Here is a 15,659-nt window from a genome sequence, read left to right as displayed (position 1 = left end):
TTGTTTCTCTTTGCTTATTTGAGCTGTTTCTTGCCATAATATGGACTTACCAAATATGTCTATCTTCTGTATACAACCCCTATCTTGTTACAACACAACTGATTGGCTTAAGAAGGAAATCAATTCCACAAATGAACTTTTAAGAAGACACACCTGTTAATTGAAATGCATTCCAGGTGACTACCTCATGAAGCTGGTTGAGAGAATGCAAAGAGTGTGCAAAGCTGTTATCAAGGCAAAAGGTTGTTACTTTGAAGAATCTCAAATATAAAATATATTTTGATTTGTTTAACACTTTTTTGGTTACTACATGATTCCATATCTGTTATTTCTTAGTTTTGATGTCTTCATTATTATTCTACAATGTAGAAAATATTAAAAATAAAGAAAAACCCTTGAATGAGTAGGTGTGTCCAAACTTTTGACTGTACTGTATATACTAGGCGGTGTCAGAGGAAGGCCCAACAAATTCACCCAAGTCACTGTTCTCTCTACTACCGCACAGCAAGCGGTACCGGAGCACCAAGTCTAGGTCCAAAAGGCTCCTTAACAGCTTCTACCCCCAAGCCATAAGACTGCTAAACAATTAACCAAATGGCCACCCAGACTATTGACATTGACCCCCCCCCCCCCCCCCCCCCCCCCCCCAACACACACACACACACACACACACACACACACACACACACACACACACACACACACACACACACACACACACACACACACACACACACACAGTTTTTACACTGTGGCTACTTGCTGTTTATTATCTATGCATTGTCACTACCCCTACCTACATGTACAAATTAACTTTCGGTACCGGAACCCCCTGCATATAGCCTCGTTATTGTTCTTTTATTGGGTTACTTTTTATTGAATGTTTTACTTTAGTTTTTTTAGTAAATATTTTCATAAATTTATTTATTGAACTGCATTGTTAGGGGCTTGTAAGTAAGCATTTCACGGTAAGGTCTACTACACATGATGTATTCCGCACATGTGACAAATACAATTTGATTTGATTTGCTAACCTGCATTTTCATTGGCTTCACAAATCTGTCAGTCATGCTTGCCCACACCCTCTCAGAATGCAGCATGGGGGAAAGAATGTAACACAATTAAGGAACTGTAGCCAGGCAGAGTGTCTTTATCGCCAAAAAGTCGTCGTTTTCGGATGATTGAACTTAAGGTGAGTGTTACTAATGATCAGTCTATCGATCTGTTTTTATAACGACTAAACATCTGACGGATATTGTGAGGAGGTTGGGGGGTAGCTAGCTAACCACATTGCAGCATCGAGACGCCACGTTAGTCGTTAGCAAAGTTGCTAACCAGAAAGCTAGCAGTAAACAGTTAGCTTACTGATGTTACGTGGTTATTTTTGTTAGCTAGCTATCCATTCAGTGACAGTTTTCAGTTGTTACAAATAGATACATGTAACGAATAACGCTAACTGTTATCCCTCATCTAAAGCATGTTTGTTTATCGGCTAGCGTAGTAACTAAAGTTACGTGTTTCCAACTCAGATGCTAGCTAACATTTGCCTCTCGTGACCCACAGTACTCCGCGTGGAGACATTTTGACCAAACCAGGTTCGACTAGCTAGCGACGATAGACGAGCTAGCTAATTACACTGCCTTGGTCAAGTTGGCTAGTTAAATATCAAGTTAGATACACATAAGTACATATTGAACGAGGCCCCATAACAATGAAATAAAAAGAATGTCACAAATTGCGTTGTATTTGGCTCGCTTTGCAGATTAGTTAACGTTTGATGGCTAAGCTAGCTAGAATGTCTAGTATCTAACCTGGCTTGCTAGCTACTAACTTACTATGTAACGTTAGTAGTTACTGCAGCCAACATGGCTGGCTAGCTAACTTGCTCTGTCTGTAAAATATTTGCTAGCGACTAAGTCGCCGTGTCTTATTTAGCTAACTAACAATCTACAAACACATGTTAATTTTGCACTATATAACCGTAAGCTAGTGAACTATGGTATTGTTGTACTTAAAGGGGAGAGCGCGAGTTAGTAAACAGTACATTACTGGAATAGCTAGGTTAACTTGCTAGCTACACTTCACAATCCTGTGGATACTTTTTTGTAAACACTGGTCAAGTCTCAGTCAGGGAAGTTGGCTTGTTTCCCGACAGAAGTTCAGTGTTTGAAAATATCAATGTCCAGCAATGGGACTCGATGGGTTTATAGCCGATGTTAAGACTTGAGATTCAGCATCTTCCATGCTGAGCCTTCAAGTTGAAACATATGGACTATTTGGCCTTATAAGAAGCAGGTTTGTAATACTAGCTATTTGTGGCAAGTAGCTAATGCTGGGCATACACCACACGACTAATACAATCGTAACAACTTGGATGTGCTCACATTTACCTATCTCCTTGTCCCAAATCTTTAATTCCATCCATCTTCAACCCCAGGACTGTGGTGCTCACATTACACGATGATTCCTTAGTTGATCCCCCTGCGTTTCTATTGTCGTAGGGAAAAATACCCACACGCAAACTTTGAGCTGCTTTATTAGTGTTGAGATAATGTGCACATTATTATGTGCAGAAACATCCCAAAAGAGACGGGTGCACAGAATATGGATAATAATAAATTAGATTTTTTGTTTCTATCATGGTAGGACGCAATGTAATATTGGTGGAGTTCGTTTTGCATTGCACGATGCCCCGGGTGAGTGGAGATTTTACTTAAAGACCCTTGGAATCTTCTTAAATGGGCGAACTTTGCTAAGCTGGGGCACCTGACCATGTAAAACGAACCCGTCCATTGAAAAGGCATCCACCAATCAGTTTTCCATCACCTTGGTCCACATGGTGCAGGTTGTTGTTGCGTTCCTCTTCCCCGACATTGTTTTGGTCTCACATGCTGAGTGCTCATTGGGCATGGACTGCTGCCAATAGCCAATCGCATCGTAGCACTGCTCATACTACAAGATGGCAAAATCGTGTGGTGTATATTCGGCATAACCAGTCTCGTTGTTGTGGGTTATTGCCGTGCATACACTACACGTTTTTGCCGTCCCAGACACATTTTCATGTTCGAGATTAAATCCTATGAACTTGGGCTAGGATCAGGTCATTGGGACTCGTGTAGTTTGAGCGGGTCAAGGACACACTGATTCTGGCTGTTCCGTTCTCCAGACCCCCGGTGGGATGTCCCGATTTTATATTCGGGCACATTTTGGTTGTATCTTGTAGTATGAGGAGGTATACGATGCGATTGGGAAAGCACGTGAGAACCAAACAATGACGGCAAAGATGAAACCAACAGCTACCACAGCCACAAATTGTATATTGTAAAAATGTCTGAATACAAAAAGTGTTTTTTGGTCTTAAGGTTAGTAGTGTTAGGGTTTAATATCAGATTTTAAGATGAGAAATTGTAGAAATAGGCAGGATTTACCCATAATTATGACAGATTGGTGGAGCTGTGGAGAGAATGCAGCTGCTTAAATGTTACGTTTTCACCTCCAAATCCCTCTGTAGAATGTAAGTCCATGTTGTCCACGTCTGCCCAACCATTTGAGGGTCTGTATTTTGCCCCTCAGTCTCTTTTTCTGGTGTTTTTGCTACGGTTGCAAAGGGTTGGAAACTTTCTGGTGAATTTGGGGAATTCATCAAACAGTTAGCTTATAACAGCGAACCATTTTTTGTGGGATACATGTAAGGAAATTCTAGTCTAGTGACATATTTTGGTTAAACTATGCCCAATTCAATGGAATTGCAACCCTCTGCATTGCGTTCTTCCATCACATGTACAGCTGATTCTCAAGATCTTGCACACTAATGAGATGCTATTGAGCCCACACTACTACACTGTCTGAGCCAAGGACTACATGCTTTCTGTTAAGTTTTGATTACAATACTGGGTGGGGTGAATATATTTTATGACATACATAATTTTTTGATAACTTGTAAATAGTAGCCTACAGCAAAGTGTTTAAATCATATCTAACTTGTGAACAATTTCTGCTTGTTAGTTTTAGTTTTAGGGTGTTAATTCACCTGTTTCCATACATGTTTCATTTTAAAACATTTATCTTACAAAAGAGTTTAATCTAAATGCTTAAATAGTTATCTGTACATGGAATTGTATTTGTTTTTTTTACTCCTTTTTCTAATCTTTACAAGAAAATGCCACGGGCCCTATCTGATGTGTGGAGACATTTCACTGCAGCAAATGTAGAAGGAAAAGCTGTGCACATTTGCAAATACTGTGCCAAATCATATGTGAAGAATGCAACAAAGATGCAGAATCATCTGGCCAAGTTCATTAAGTTCCCTCGGCGCTCACAACAAGCAGCCTCTGACAAAACTCCCTCTATTTCTATTCGAGGTGAAAATGATGAATCAGACACCTTATCTATAGCAACAGCTTATGGTCCTCCTGGAAACAGAAGTTTTTTTGACTCAATGGACGAATGTAGTCAGAGAAATGCTGCTGAATGTCTTGCTCGAGCTGTGTATGCAACTGGTTCACCTCTGATGCTCACAGGCAATGTGTATTGGAAGAGATTTCTGAATGTTTTTCGCCCAGGAGACACCCCTCCAACCAGACTACTTATCTACTCATTTGCTGGATGCAGAGTTCAACAGAGTTCAAGTGAAGGTCAAGCAAATCATAGAGAAAGCAGACTGTATTGCAATCATCTCTGGTTGGTGGTCGAATGTTCGTGGGCAAGGAATAATTAACTACATCATCTCCACCCCTCAACCAATATTCTACAAGAGCACAGACACAAGGGACAACAGACACACCGGTCTCTACATTGCAGATGAGCTGAAGTCGGTCATCAATGACCTTGGACCACAGAAGGTATTTGCACTGGTGACAGACCATGCTGCGAACATGTTCGCTGCATTGTCTAAAGTGGAGGAGTCCTACCCTCAATGCTCATGCATTGAATCTGCTCCTCAAGGACATCATGGCACTGAAAACAATGGATACACTCTACAAGAGAGCCAAGGAAGTGGTTAGGTATGTAAAGGGTCATCAAGTTATATCAGCAATCTACCTCACCAAGCAAAGTGAGAAGAATAAGAGCACCACATTGAAGCTGCCCAGCAACACCCTTTGGGTGTGTTGTTGTCATTATGTTTGACAGTCTCCTGGAGGGAAAGGAGTCTCCAAGAAATAGCCATATCACAGTCTGCTGATATGACCAGCCCCGTCAAGAGGATCGTCCTGGATTATGTATTTTGGGAGAGAGTGGTAATCAGCCTGAAACTCCTGAACCCTATAGCAGTAGGCATTTCATGGATTGAGGGAGACAATGCCATCCTGTCTGATGTTCAGACTCCGCTTGCAGATGTAAGAGAATAAATCCGTACTGTCCTGCCCACTTCACTGTCGCTCCAAGCAGAGGAAACTGCAGTTCTGAAATGCATCAAAAAGCGGGAAGACTTCTGCCTGAAGCCCATACATGCTGCAGCGTACATGTTGGACCCCAAGTATGCTGGCAAGAGCATCCTGTCTGGTGCAGAGATCAACAAGGCCTATGGTGTCATCACTACCGTGTCTCGCCACCTTGGCCTGGATGGGGGCAAGGCTCTTGGCAGTCTGGCCAAGTACACTTCCAAGAAAGGGCTTTGGGATGGAGATGCAATATGGCAGTCGTGCCAACATATCTCATCAGTCACCAGGTGGAAGGGACTTTGTGGATCTGAGGCTCTTTCCCGTTGCTTCAATCATCCTCCAAATCCCACCAACATCAGCTGCCTCAGAGCGCAACTGGTCCTTGTCTGGGAACACGCACGCAACAGGCTGACCAATACAGGGGTTGAAAAATTGGTGGCCATCCGGGCAAATGTGAGACTTTTTGAGCCTGACAACGAGCCATCCTCAACAGGGTTGGAAAGTGACAGTGAAGGTGAGGCCTCAGAGTTTGATGTTCAAGAGGTGGACATTGAGGAGGTCCAGGGAGAAGACATGGAAGCCTGAGAGGAAGACAACCAAAGCTTTAGTTTCTAGACTATCATTTTACAGATGTATGTTGAATGTTTTTCGGAGATGCGATGGATCATTGGGGATCATTCAATATTCCCTTTTGCTTTTCAGTGAAATCATTCCATGTGAAGAGTCAACTCATTTAAGTTCAATTCATAACTAAATTGTTTTTAAAATTTTCTTTTGGAAGGATTTAATAATTTACAATTGTCTGTCTACTTATAGGGTGTATGTTTCTGTCTCCATGATATGGTAAATATATCCAAAGGTGAAGTATCCAATTAAAAAAAACACATTTAAATTATATTAATATTAGATTGCATATATTTCCGTTAAATCCCACAAAGTTTCCACATCTGATTATTCCCCAAAATTTGCAACCCTATATTTTGCAAATAATAATGTGCACACTTATAAAGGCAGAAGCTCGCTGTTTGCATGTCGGCATTTTTTTGTTTGCAAACCATAATGCAAAAACAGTTTAGTAGTTTTTTAAAATTTTATTCGATTGCCACCACAACTTTATTAATTAACTTAATCGATCTTACATCTCTCTGAAAGATGATCTATTGCCTCTGCAAACTGACTCTGTGTGAATATGGATCATGGGATGCTCATGTCTCCACCCTACTAACGGGAGTCGTTGACCCAAAGGCAGGTGACAAGCTTGGGTACAAAATATTCCCATAGAAATGCCGTGGGCATATTTTGGTGAGAGTGAGACCTCTCACTTCACCTCTTCCTCTCTGATATGGCCTGCGGCTGCCACCCTTGCCTCATGAATGATGTCATTACTGGTTAAAGAGTGAGACCTCTCACTTCACCTCTTCCTCTCTGATATGGCCTGCGGCTGCCACCCTTGCCTCATGAATGATGTCATTACTGGTTAAAGAGTGAGACCTCTCACTTCACCTCTTCCTCTCTGATATGGCCTGCAGCTGCCCCCCCCCTTGCCTCATGAATGATGTCATTACTGGTTAAAGAGTGAGCGCACACGTTTATAAAATAAGCTACTTCTATGCAGATGTTGTTTATCAGTACAATAAAATGAGTCCCAATTGGAGGGGAAACACAGATTATTTGCCATCTGTAGCCCCATGAAATCAGCCAAAACAAGCTCACCCCCATGCATGCTCTCACTCTATTGAATATGCATTCCCCTGTATTGTGAATAGGCTACATCTTGATTTAACCAGTTTATCAATAGATTTACCATTCAAATAAATGAAGTTAAACTAAGTCAACGTCAAATTGATTGTATAATTGATTTAATTAATGCATGCATGGCTGTCTCTGAAAAATGTTGACGTGAAAAAGTTCAAATGTGTTTATTGCACTCAGGATGCCTAATGATTGAACAGGCAAGTAGCTGAATTTCTGTCTGGAAGTGCCATTCTGTGACTTTGGCTAATGTGCATTTTGTTGCCATGGTATCATTTTGGTATTGACAATTGTGATACTAATCCTGGTATCAGTATGTAAGTAAAAAGCCTACCGTTTTCTTGATTGTGATGTCATTAAAACAGTATGTAGTGTCGTGGGTCCACAGTGTCTCTGACAGTGGCATAACATTCTGTGTGGTAGCCTACATGGTTCAATGGTTGGGTAGAACAGCACCCCTATAGAAACGGTTTGGTGAATAAACTGAAAATCCCTGTAGGTGGTCCACCCATTACATCTCAGCAGTCAGCTGTGCCATCTCACTGTGGGCTGTGTGATTGTTAATTCTATCAGTAGCAGCACATGAAGGTTAGTCTGCCCTTGTGCGTGTGATGCTGCATGTGCAGCCCCCCTGCTCTCCTCCCTCAGCTACGTCACTACCATATCTAATGATGAGTCAGGCTCCCCTCCCTTTTCTCTGTCAAGTGTGGGTTTGAACAGAACCCTGCTCTGTGACTGGTCCATCCTGTGTCTGTGTGCTGTTGACCTAGAGCTGTTCCCTCTCCCCGGTGCATTTCAACCCCTCAATGGCAGCATGCGAGTGCATCACTAACATAGTGATGCACTATAGTTTGCTGGTCGTACATCAAGTTGACGCAGGGATTGTGTAGCAGTCCTTTGTTTACTCTAAGCGGGCTGGTTTTTAACAGCTCACAATATCTTTGAGCTAATGGAATGTAGCCTATTCAATCATTCTCATCCTGACTATTCCAGCTAGCCTATTTGTAGTAGACTTTAAAAAAAATATATATATATATATTAATTAATCTTTATTTAACTAGGCAAGTCGGTTAAGAACACATTCTTATTTACAATGACGGCCTACTGGGGAACAGTGGGTTAACTGCCTTGTTCAGAGGCATTTTAATTCTTTAAAAAAAAAAATATATATATAACCTTGTCAGCTCGAGGATTCGATCCAGCAACCTTTCGGTTAGTGGCCCACCGCTCTAACCACTAGGCTACCTGCTGACCTAGTCTTGCCTATATTTATTTTAAGCCAGTACTGCTGGGGGGGGAAATCACATTGAGTTCAACTAAAACACTAGCCACATACTTGTTTTGATCAGTGACACATTGAGGCCTAGTCCACACTGGATGCTTTGTAATTGAGGCGGACTGGGACTGAGGGAAGCGTTGGAGCAATTAGCCTACTGTCACTACCCTGTTATCATTTCCCATTCAACTCAGTCTGCCAGCATGTTGGCATGCGCCGGAAATGACACATTCAGGAGTCATTCACTCCACTGCCCAAACAGCTGACGCATGCAGACAGGGAGGGTTTGTGAAATGTGCACCTACACTCTGTTAACTGCTCAGAGATGGCCTATTGAAGAGGCTGCTGCCTTTAAAGGGCCAGTTGTTGCTGGTGTTCTGATAGATTTACCAGCTCAGGATGCTGGACAGTAGATACAGATGTATGACAGTAGGTATAGATATGAGATATGCCATAGCAGACTCGATTATCCAAAGCAACTTAGTTATCCGTGTGTAGATTTTACTCCTGGGAGTCGAACCCACTATCCTGGCGTTTTTAAGAGCCATGCATTACCAACAGCTACAGAGGACCAGTATCTAGCCTATTTCACTACTCAGTCACATATTAAGCACACAAGTGATGTGCAGTATAGCCTGTGTCTGTTAAAACCAATTCTGTAGCTTTTCTTAGACCAACCTGGCCTGTATTCAGAAACGTCTCAGACTAGGATTGCTGATCTAGGATCAGCTTCCCGCTGTCCATGTATTCATATTCACTAGAATATCTAAAAGGCAAACTTATTTGAGATCAACACTCCTTCTCTAACGCTTTATGAAATTGGGCCCTGAGGCGGAAAAAAAATAATCACCGGTTACAACAATGAATGAAACAAATATAACAAAGATTGCACGTAGAAATAACTGAAGGCATTCTGAGGACATGTAACAAACAGCATGACTGTACCACACCAGTCTTTCCTTTGTTGTGACAGTGGACTGTCGGGTGGTTGGTATGGCGATGACTTGATTGATGTAGGAATAGACCGAACATGAGTATCTGACCTGGTAGACAGCAGTTGTGCTTGTGTCGAGTCCCTCTCCCCGTTACACACACATGCACGAGCATGAACACACACATCATGCCCGCCTCCACTATCTTGCATAACAACAGAGACGGCTGCCAAGTCCCAGCCTGACTCCTCAGATACTCAGTCCTCTTGCCATAATATGCTGCTGCTCACATAATATGCCCCTCTCTCGCCGAAAAGCACGAGTTCCATGCTTACAGCCCGGGTTGCCAGTTTACAGTCCGGGTTTACAGTCTGGGTTGCCAGTTTAGGAATCACTGACAGGAAATAGAAATTCACTGCTACAGTAGCCTCTGAGGGAATGATGACGCTGCAGTGCTGTACTGTGGACTGGATGTTGTGGATGTGCTACACAGGGTTGAGACCAATTGCTGCTCAGTAAGATTTCCGAGGTGTATTATTGTTATGGTATCATGACTTTTATTCCGAGGCACGCTGAAAAACATCTATATACACACTGTGGAATTTAGTGTTTGTTCCTATGTGACTAAATATTTAATTTAGCATAGATTTATTTGACTAGTCTCAAACTGGCCTTATTGTGTGTAATTGTTCTGATTTTGTTTTATCTATACTGTAGGCCTGTGTGGATTATGTCTTCATCATTATTTATGTGTTCTACATGTCAGTGCCATTTGACCAGGTCAATTTCCTTGGTACATGTAAGCAAAGGTGATTCTGATTCCTGAATCCCACCCTCTGTCTCATCCACAGTGATGCTCAAACGATGCCTATAGTGGACAAACTCAAGGAGGCCCTGAAGCCCGGCCGGAAGGACTCCTCGGCGGGCGATGATAGCGACCTCAATAAGCTGCTGGCCTCCTCGGCCAAGAAGGTCCTGCTGCAGAAGATTGAGTTTGAGCCGGCCAGCAAAGGCTTCTCCTATCAGCTGGACAGTCTCAAGACCAAATATGTGATCCTCAACCCCCGCGGCAGTGAGGGGGCCGCGTCGGGTCAGAGGGCCAGCACAGAGCCCGCTCAGATCAAGAGGCAAGGTAAGGCCGTTGACTGGGAAATGTACTCTCTCTGAGCCATTCAAGAGGTTTGTTAAGTCTAGTTTTCACTGCACACAGAATTAACACACTTTGATATTCTTAATCACCCCCACTGTCTTAACCTTTTTGGTGGAATTGAAGAATAGCTCTATTCACCTTGAGTGTTTCTCTCTGGGTTTTGGTGAAGTGATCAGTTAGGCTAAATTGTTGAGTTTGTCTGCTGAACTATTCTCTGGCTTTTCTGAATTATCCATGCAATTTCTCTAATCTCACTCCTCCATCCACCAGTTTCAGACAACCAGTGTGGGGGCCAGAGTGATGGGATCCCCGCCCCGCAGAAGATGCTCTTCCCTGGGAACAGACTCTCCATGCGTTGGGAGCGTGTCTACCGGGTGGGAGCCGGCCTCCACAACCTGGGCAACACCTGCTTCCTTAACTCCACTGTGCAGTGTCTCACCTACACACCGCCCCTGGCAAACTATCTACTCTCCAAGGAGCACAGTCGTGCCTGTGAGTAGTTTAGTTGACCTCTGGTTAGATACCTTTTTGAATGGCACAATATAGGCGTTGTAGTGCAAAACCATTAAATGGGGCAATACAAATCTTTTGCTTCTAGTTTTTGAGACTAAACAGGTCCCTTAAATGGACAAATATATTGTCTAGAAATGACCTCAAAGGTTGGATGGAAAGGGGCACATGTCCAACAGCTCTACTCCCATGAGTAAAAGGGGATGCCTAGTCAGTTGTACAACTGAATGCATTCAACTGAAATGTGTCTTCAAGCATATTGTTTGCTTAAAAACAATGAGTTTGTGTGCATTCGCAAGATAAGAAATTGATTCATATTATGTCATAAACCAAGCAGCCAACATCTGACACACACAATAAGCAACGAACATATGTTTAAGAAAACTGTTGTGCTCGAAGTCAAATGACTTCGCCAGTCTGGTGGGGTAATGATGGTGACATGGCCAGTCTGGTGGGGTAATGACGGTGACTTGACTTGGCCAGTCTGGTGGGGTAATGATGGTGACTTGACTTGGCCAGTCTGGTGGGGTAATGACGGTGACTTGGCCAGTCTGGTGGGGTAATGACGGTGACTTGGCCAGTCTGGTGGGGTAATGACGGTGACTTGGCCAGTCTGGTGGGGTAATGACGGTGACTTGACTTCACCTCATTATTCTATTCCTGTGCATTTCAGGTCACCAGTCGGGTTTCTGTATGATTTGTATAATGCAGAACCACATCATCCAAGCCTTTGCCAACACGGGAAATGCCATCAAGCCTGTCTCCTTCATCCGAGACCTAAAAAGTAAGTAGTATGCTTCTTGTTTAGCTGTTGTCCATCTATTGAGTTGGCGTTGGTTTTTCAGAATTGTAGTGCAAGCTTGTTTTTAGCAGCATTGACATGTTTGTTGTCCTGTAAGGTACATGATATTGATTGGCTGTTACATTCTTGATTTCAGTTTAATTTCAGAAACACTAACCAAGTTTCCATCCATCCCTTTTGAGATTAAAGTACGTCGGGGGGGAGAATGTCCTAACAGGCCAGATGAAAACAGCAAATGTCAACTATACAAACTACGCTAGACACGGTGGGGATGGTTTTATGTCAAAGATGAATTATGTTAGTAATGGAAATGCTTTTATGTGCCTGTATTGCTATAACATCATATTGGAGTCACATGATGACATGTTGTGTAGTCTTCCCACAACGACTCAGGAAACCATGCAGTTTACTACAGATGAAACAACTTCACAGGCTGGTGGAAGTACAAGGTGTTGAGCTTGATCCTCCTTTCCAACAAATATCCAGGGTCTTATTCTGGTCATGATCGATGGTTCACTGCCGTTTGACAAATAAAATCATCTCTCTAGTCATAATAATCATCATGTAGGCTATACCCACACTGTATCTACGAGTGTGAGCTGTTGTCTAGTGCTCATGTGCCAAGACCAGAGTGGGCACACTCAGTATGTAACACATCTTTAGTGATAACCGTCAGTAGAGTGAAATATGCGATGGAAACCCATTTAACTCTTATTTATTTGGTACAGTTGAAGTTGGAAGTTTACATACACTTAGGTTGGAGTCGTTAACATTTAACATTAACATTTAAGTCATTTAGCAGACGCTCTTATCCAGAGCGACTTACAAGTTGGTGCATTCACCTTATGATATCCAGTGGAACAACCACTTTACAATAGTGCATCTAACTCTTTTAAGGGGGGGGGGGGGGGGGGGTTAGAAGGATTACTTTATCCTATCCTAGGTATTCCTTAAAGAGGTGGTGTTTCAGGTGTTCCGGAAGGTGGTGATTGACTCCGCTGACCTGGCGTCGTGGGGGAGTTTGTTCCACCATTGGGGTGCCAGAGCAGCGAACAGTTTTGACTGGGCTGAGCGGGAACTGTACTTCCTCAGAGGTAGGGAGGCGAGCCGGCCAGAGATGGATGAACGCAGTGCCCTTGTTTGGGTGTAGGGCCTGATCAGAGCCTGAAGGTACGGAGGTGCCGTTCCCCTCACAGCTCCGTAGGCAAGCACCATGGTCTTGTAGCGGATGCGAGCTTCAACTGGAAGCCAGTGGAGAGAGCGGAGGAGCGGGGTGACGTGAGAGAACTTGGGAAGGTTGAACACCAGACGGGCTGCGGCGTTCTGGATGAGTTGTAGGGGTTTAATGGCACAGGCAGGGAGCCCAGCCAACAGCGAGTTGCAGTAGTCCAGACGGGAGATGACAAGTGCCTGGATTAGGACCTGCGCCGCTTCCTGTGTGAGGCAGGGTCGTACTCTGCGAATGTTGTAGAGCATGAACCTACAGGAACGGGTCACCGCCTTGATGTTAGTTGAGAACGACAGCGTGTTGTTCAGGATCACGCCAAGGTTCTTAGCACTCTGGGAGGAGGACACAATGGAGTTGTCAACCGTGATGGCGAGATCATGGAACGGGCAGTCCTTCCCCGGGAGGAAGAGCAGCTCCGTCTTGCCGAGGTTCAGCTTGAGGTGGTGATCCGTCATCCACACTGATATGTCTGCCAGACATGCAGAGATGCGATTCGCCACCTGGTTATCAGAAGGGGGAAAGGAGAAGATTAATTGTGTGTCGTCTGCATAGCAATGATAGGAGAGACCATGTGAGGATATGACAGAGCCAAGTGACTTGGTGTATAGCGAGAATAGGAGAGGGCCTAGAACAGAGCCCTGGGGGACACCAGTGGTGAGAGCACGTGGTGCGGAGACGATTCTAGCCACGCCACCTGGTAGGAGCGACCTGTCAGGTAGGACGCAATCAAGCGTGGGCCGCGCCGGAGATGCCCAACTCGGAGAGGGTGGAGAGGAGGATCTGATGGTTCACTGTATCAAAGGCAGCCGATAGGTCTAGAAGGATGAGAGCAGAGGAGAGAGAGTAGCTTTAGCAGTGCGGAGCGCCTCCGTGACACAGAGAAGAGCAGTCTCAGTGGAATGACTAGTCTTGAAACCTGACTGATTTGGATCAAGAAGGTCATTCTGAGAGAGATAGCAGGAGAGCTGGCCAAGGACGGCACGTTCAAGAGTTTTGGAGAGAAAAGAAAGAAGGGATAATGGTCCTGTAGTTGTTGACATCGGAGGGATAGAGTGTAGGTTTTTTCAGCAGGGGTGCAACTCTCGCTCTCTTGAAGACGGAAGGGACGTAGCCAGCGGTCAAGGATGAGTTGATGAGCGAGGTGAGGTAAGGGAGAAGGTCTCCGGAAATGGCCTGGAGAAGAGAGGAGGGGATAGGGTCAAGCGGGCAGGTTGTTGGGCGGCCGGCCGTCACAAGACGCGAGATTTCATCTGGAGAGAGAGGGGAGAAAGAGGTCAAAGCACAGGGTAGGGCAGTGTGAGCAGAACCAGCGGTGTCGTTTGACTTAGCAAACGAGGATCGGATGTCGTCGACCTCTTTTCAAAATGGTTGATGAAGTCATCCGCAGAGAGGGAGGAGGAGGGGGGAGGGGGAGGAGGATTCAGGAGGGAGGAGAAGGTGGCAAAGAGCTTCCTAGGGTTAGAGGCAGATGCTTGGAATTTAGAGTGGTAGAAAGTGGCTTTAGCAGCAGAGACAGAAGAGGAGAATGTAGAGAGGAAGGGGAGTGAAAGGATGCCAGGTCCGCAGGGAGGCGAGTTTTCCTCCATTTCCGCTCAGCTGCCCGGAGCCCTGTTCTGTGAGCTCGCAATGAGTCGTCGAGCCACGGAGCAGGAGGGGAGGACCGAGCCGGCCTGGAGGATAGGGGACATAGAGAATTAAAGGATGCAGAAAGGGAGGAGAGGAGGGTTGAGGAGGCAGAATCAGGAGATAGGTTGGAGAAGGTTTGAGCAGAGGGAAGAGATGATAGGATGGAAGAGGAGAGAGTAGCGGGGAGAGAGAGCGAAGGTTGGGACGGCGCGATACCATCCGAGTAGGGGCAGTGTGGGAAGTGTTGGATGAGAGCGAGAGGGAAAAGGATACAAGGTAGTGGTCGGAGACTTGGAGGGGAGTTGCAATGAGATTAGTGGAAGAACAGCATCTAGTAAAGATGAGGTCAAGCGTATTGCCTGCCTTGTGAGTAGGGGGGGAAGGTGAGAGGGTGAGGTCAAAAGAGGAGAGGAGTGGAAAGAAGGAGGCAGAGAGGAATGAGTCAAAGGTAGACGTGGGGAGGTTAAAGTCACCCAGAACTGTGAGAGGTGAGCCATCCTCAGGAAAGGAACTTATCAAGGCGTCAAGCTCATTGATGAACTCTCCAAGGAAACCTGGGGGGCGATAAATGATAAGGATGTTAAGCTTGAAAGGGCTGGTAACTGTGACAGCATGGAATTCAAAGGAGGCGATAGACAGATGGGTCAGGGGAGAAAGAGAGAATGTCCACTTGGGAGAGATGAGGATCCCAGTGCCACCACCCCGCTGACCAGAAGCTCTCGGGGTGTGCGAGAACACGTGGGCAGACGAGGAGAGAGCAGTAGGAGTAGCAGTGTTATCTGTGGTAATCCATGTTTCCGTCAGTGCCAAGAAGTCGAGGGACTGGAGGGAAGCATAGGCTGAGATGAACTCTGCCTTGTTGGCCGCAGATCGGCAGTTCCAGAGGCTGCCGGAGACCTGGAACTCCACGTGGGTCGTGCGCGCTGGGACCACCAGGTTAGAGTGGCGGCGGCCACGCGCGTGTGTGAAGCGTTTGTATGGTCTGTGCAGAGAGAAGAGGAT

At 44.9% G+C, this 15,659-nt stretch overlaps 1 protein-coding gene across 1 annotated transcript; it reads left to right on the top strand.

The window, feature by feature from the left end:
- Positions 1 to 1,083: 1,083 nt before the first annotated feature.
- LOC120044091 (ubiquitin carboxyl-terminal hydrolase 36-like) lies at positions 1,084 to 11,793 on the top strand. The gene is made up of 4 exons (XM_038988680.1): positions 1,084 to 1,192; positions 10,193 to 10,473; positions 10,762 to 10,983; positions 11,675 to 11,793. Exons 2-4 carry the CDS (start codon positions 10,206 to 10,208, stop codon positions 11,791 to 11,793), a joined length of 609 nt encoding a protein of 202 aa, XP_038844608.1. The 5' UTR covers positions 1,084 to 1,192; positions 10,193 to 10,205.
- The last annotated feature ends 3,866 nt before the right edge of the window (positions 11,794 to 15,659 follow it).

The sequence above is a fragment of the Salvelinus namaycush genome, chromosome 3, assembly GCF_016432855.1.
Source record: "Salvelinus namaycush isolate Seneca chromosome 3, SaNama_1.0, whole genome shotgun sequence".
NCBI classification, from domain to species: domain Eukaryota; kingdom Metazoa; phylum Chordata; class Actinopteri; order Salmoniformes; family Salmonidae; genus Salvelinus; species Salvelinus namaycush.
This window is presented reverse-complemented; position numbering and strand designations above follow the sequence as displayed.

Bases quoted from the DNA above. Each gene is read 5' to 3' on its own strand.
- LOC120044091 (XM_038988680.1), top strand. From the start codon at position 10,206: ATGCCTATAGTGGACAAACTCAAGGAGGCCCTGAAGCCCGGCCGGAAG. The intron at 10,474-10,761 runs GTAAGGCCGTTG...TCCATCCACCAG, and splicing joins CGCTCAGATCAAGAGGCAAG to TTTCAGACAACCAGTGTGGG. The intron at 10,984-11,674 runs GTGAGTAGTTTA...TGTGCATTTCAG, and splicing joins CAAGGAGCACAGTCGTGCCT to GTCACCAGTCGGGTTTCTGT.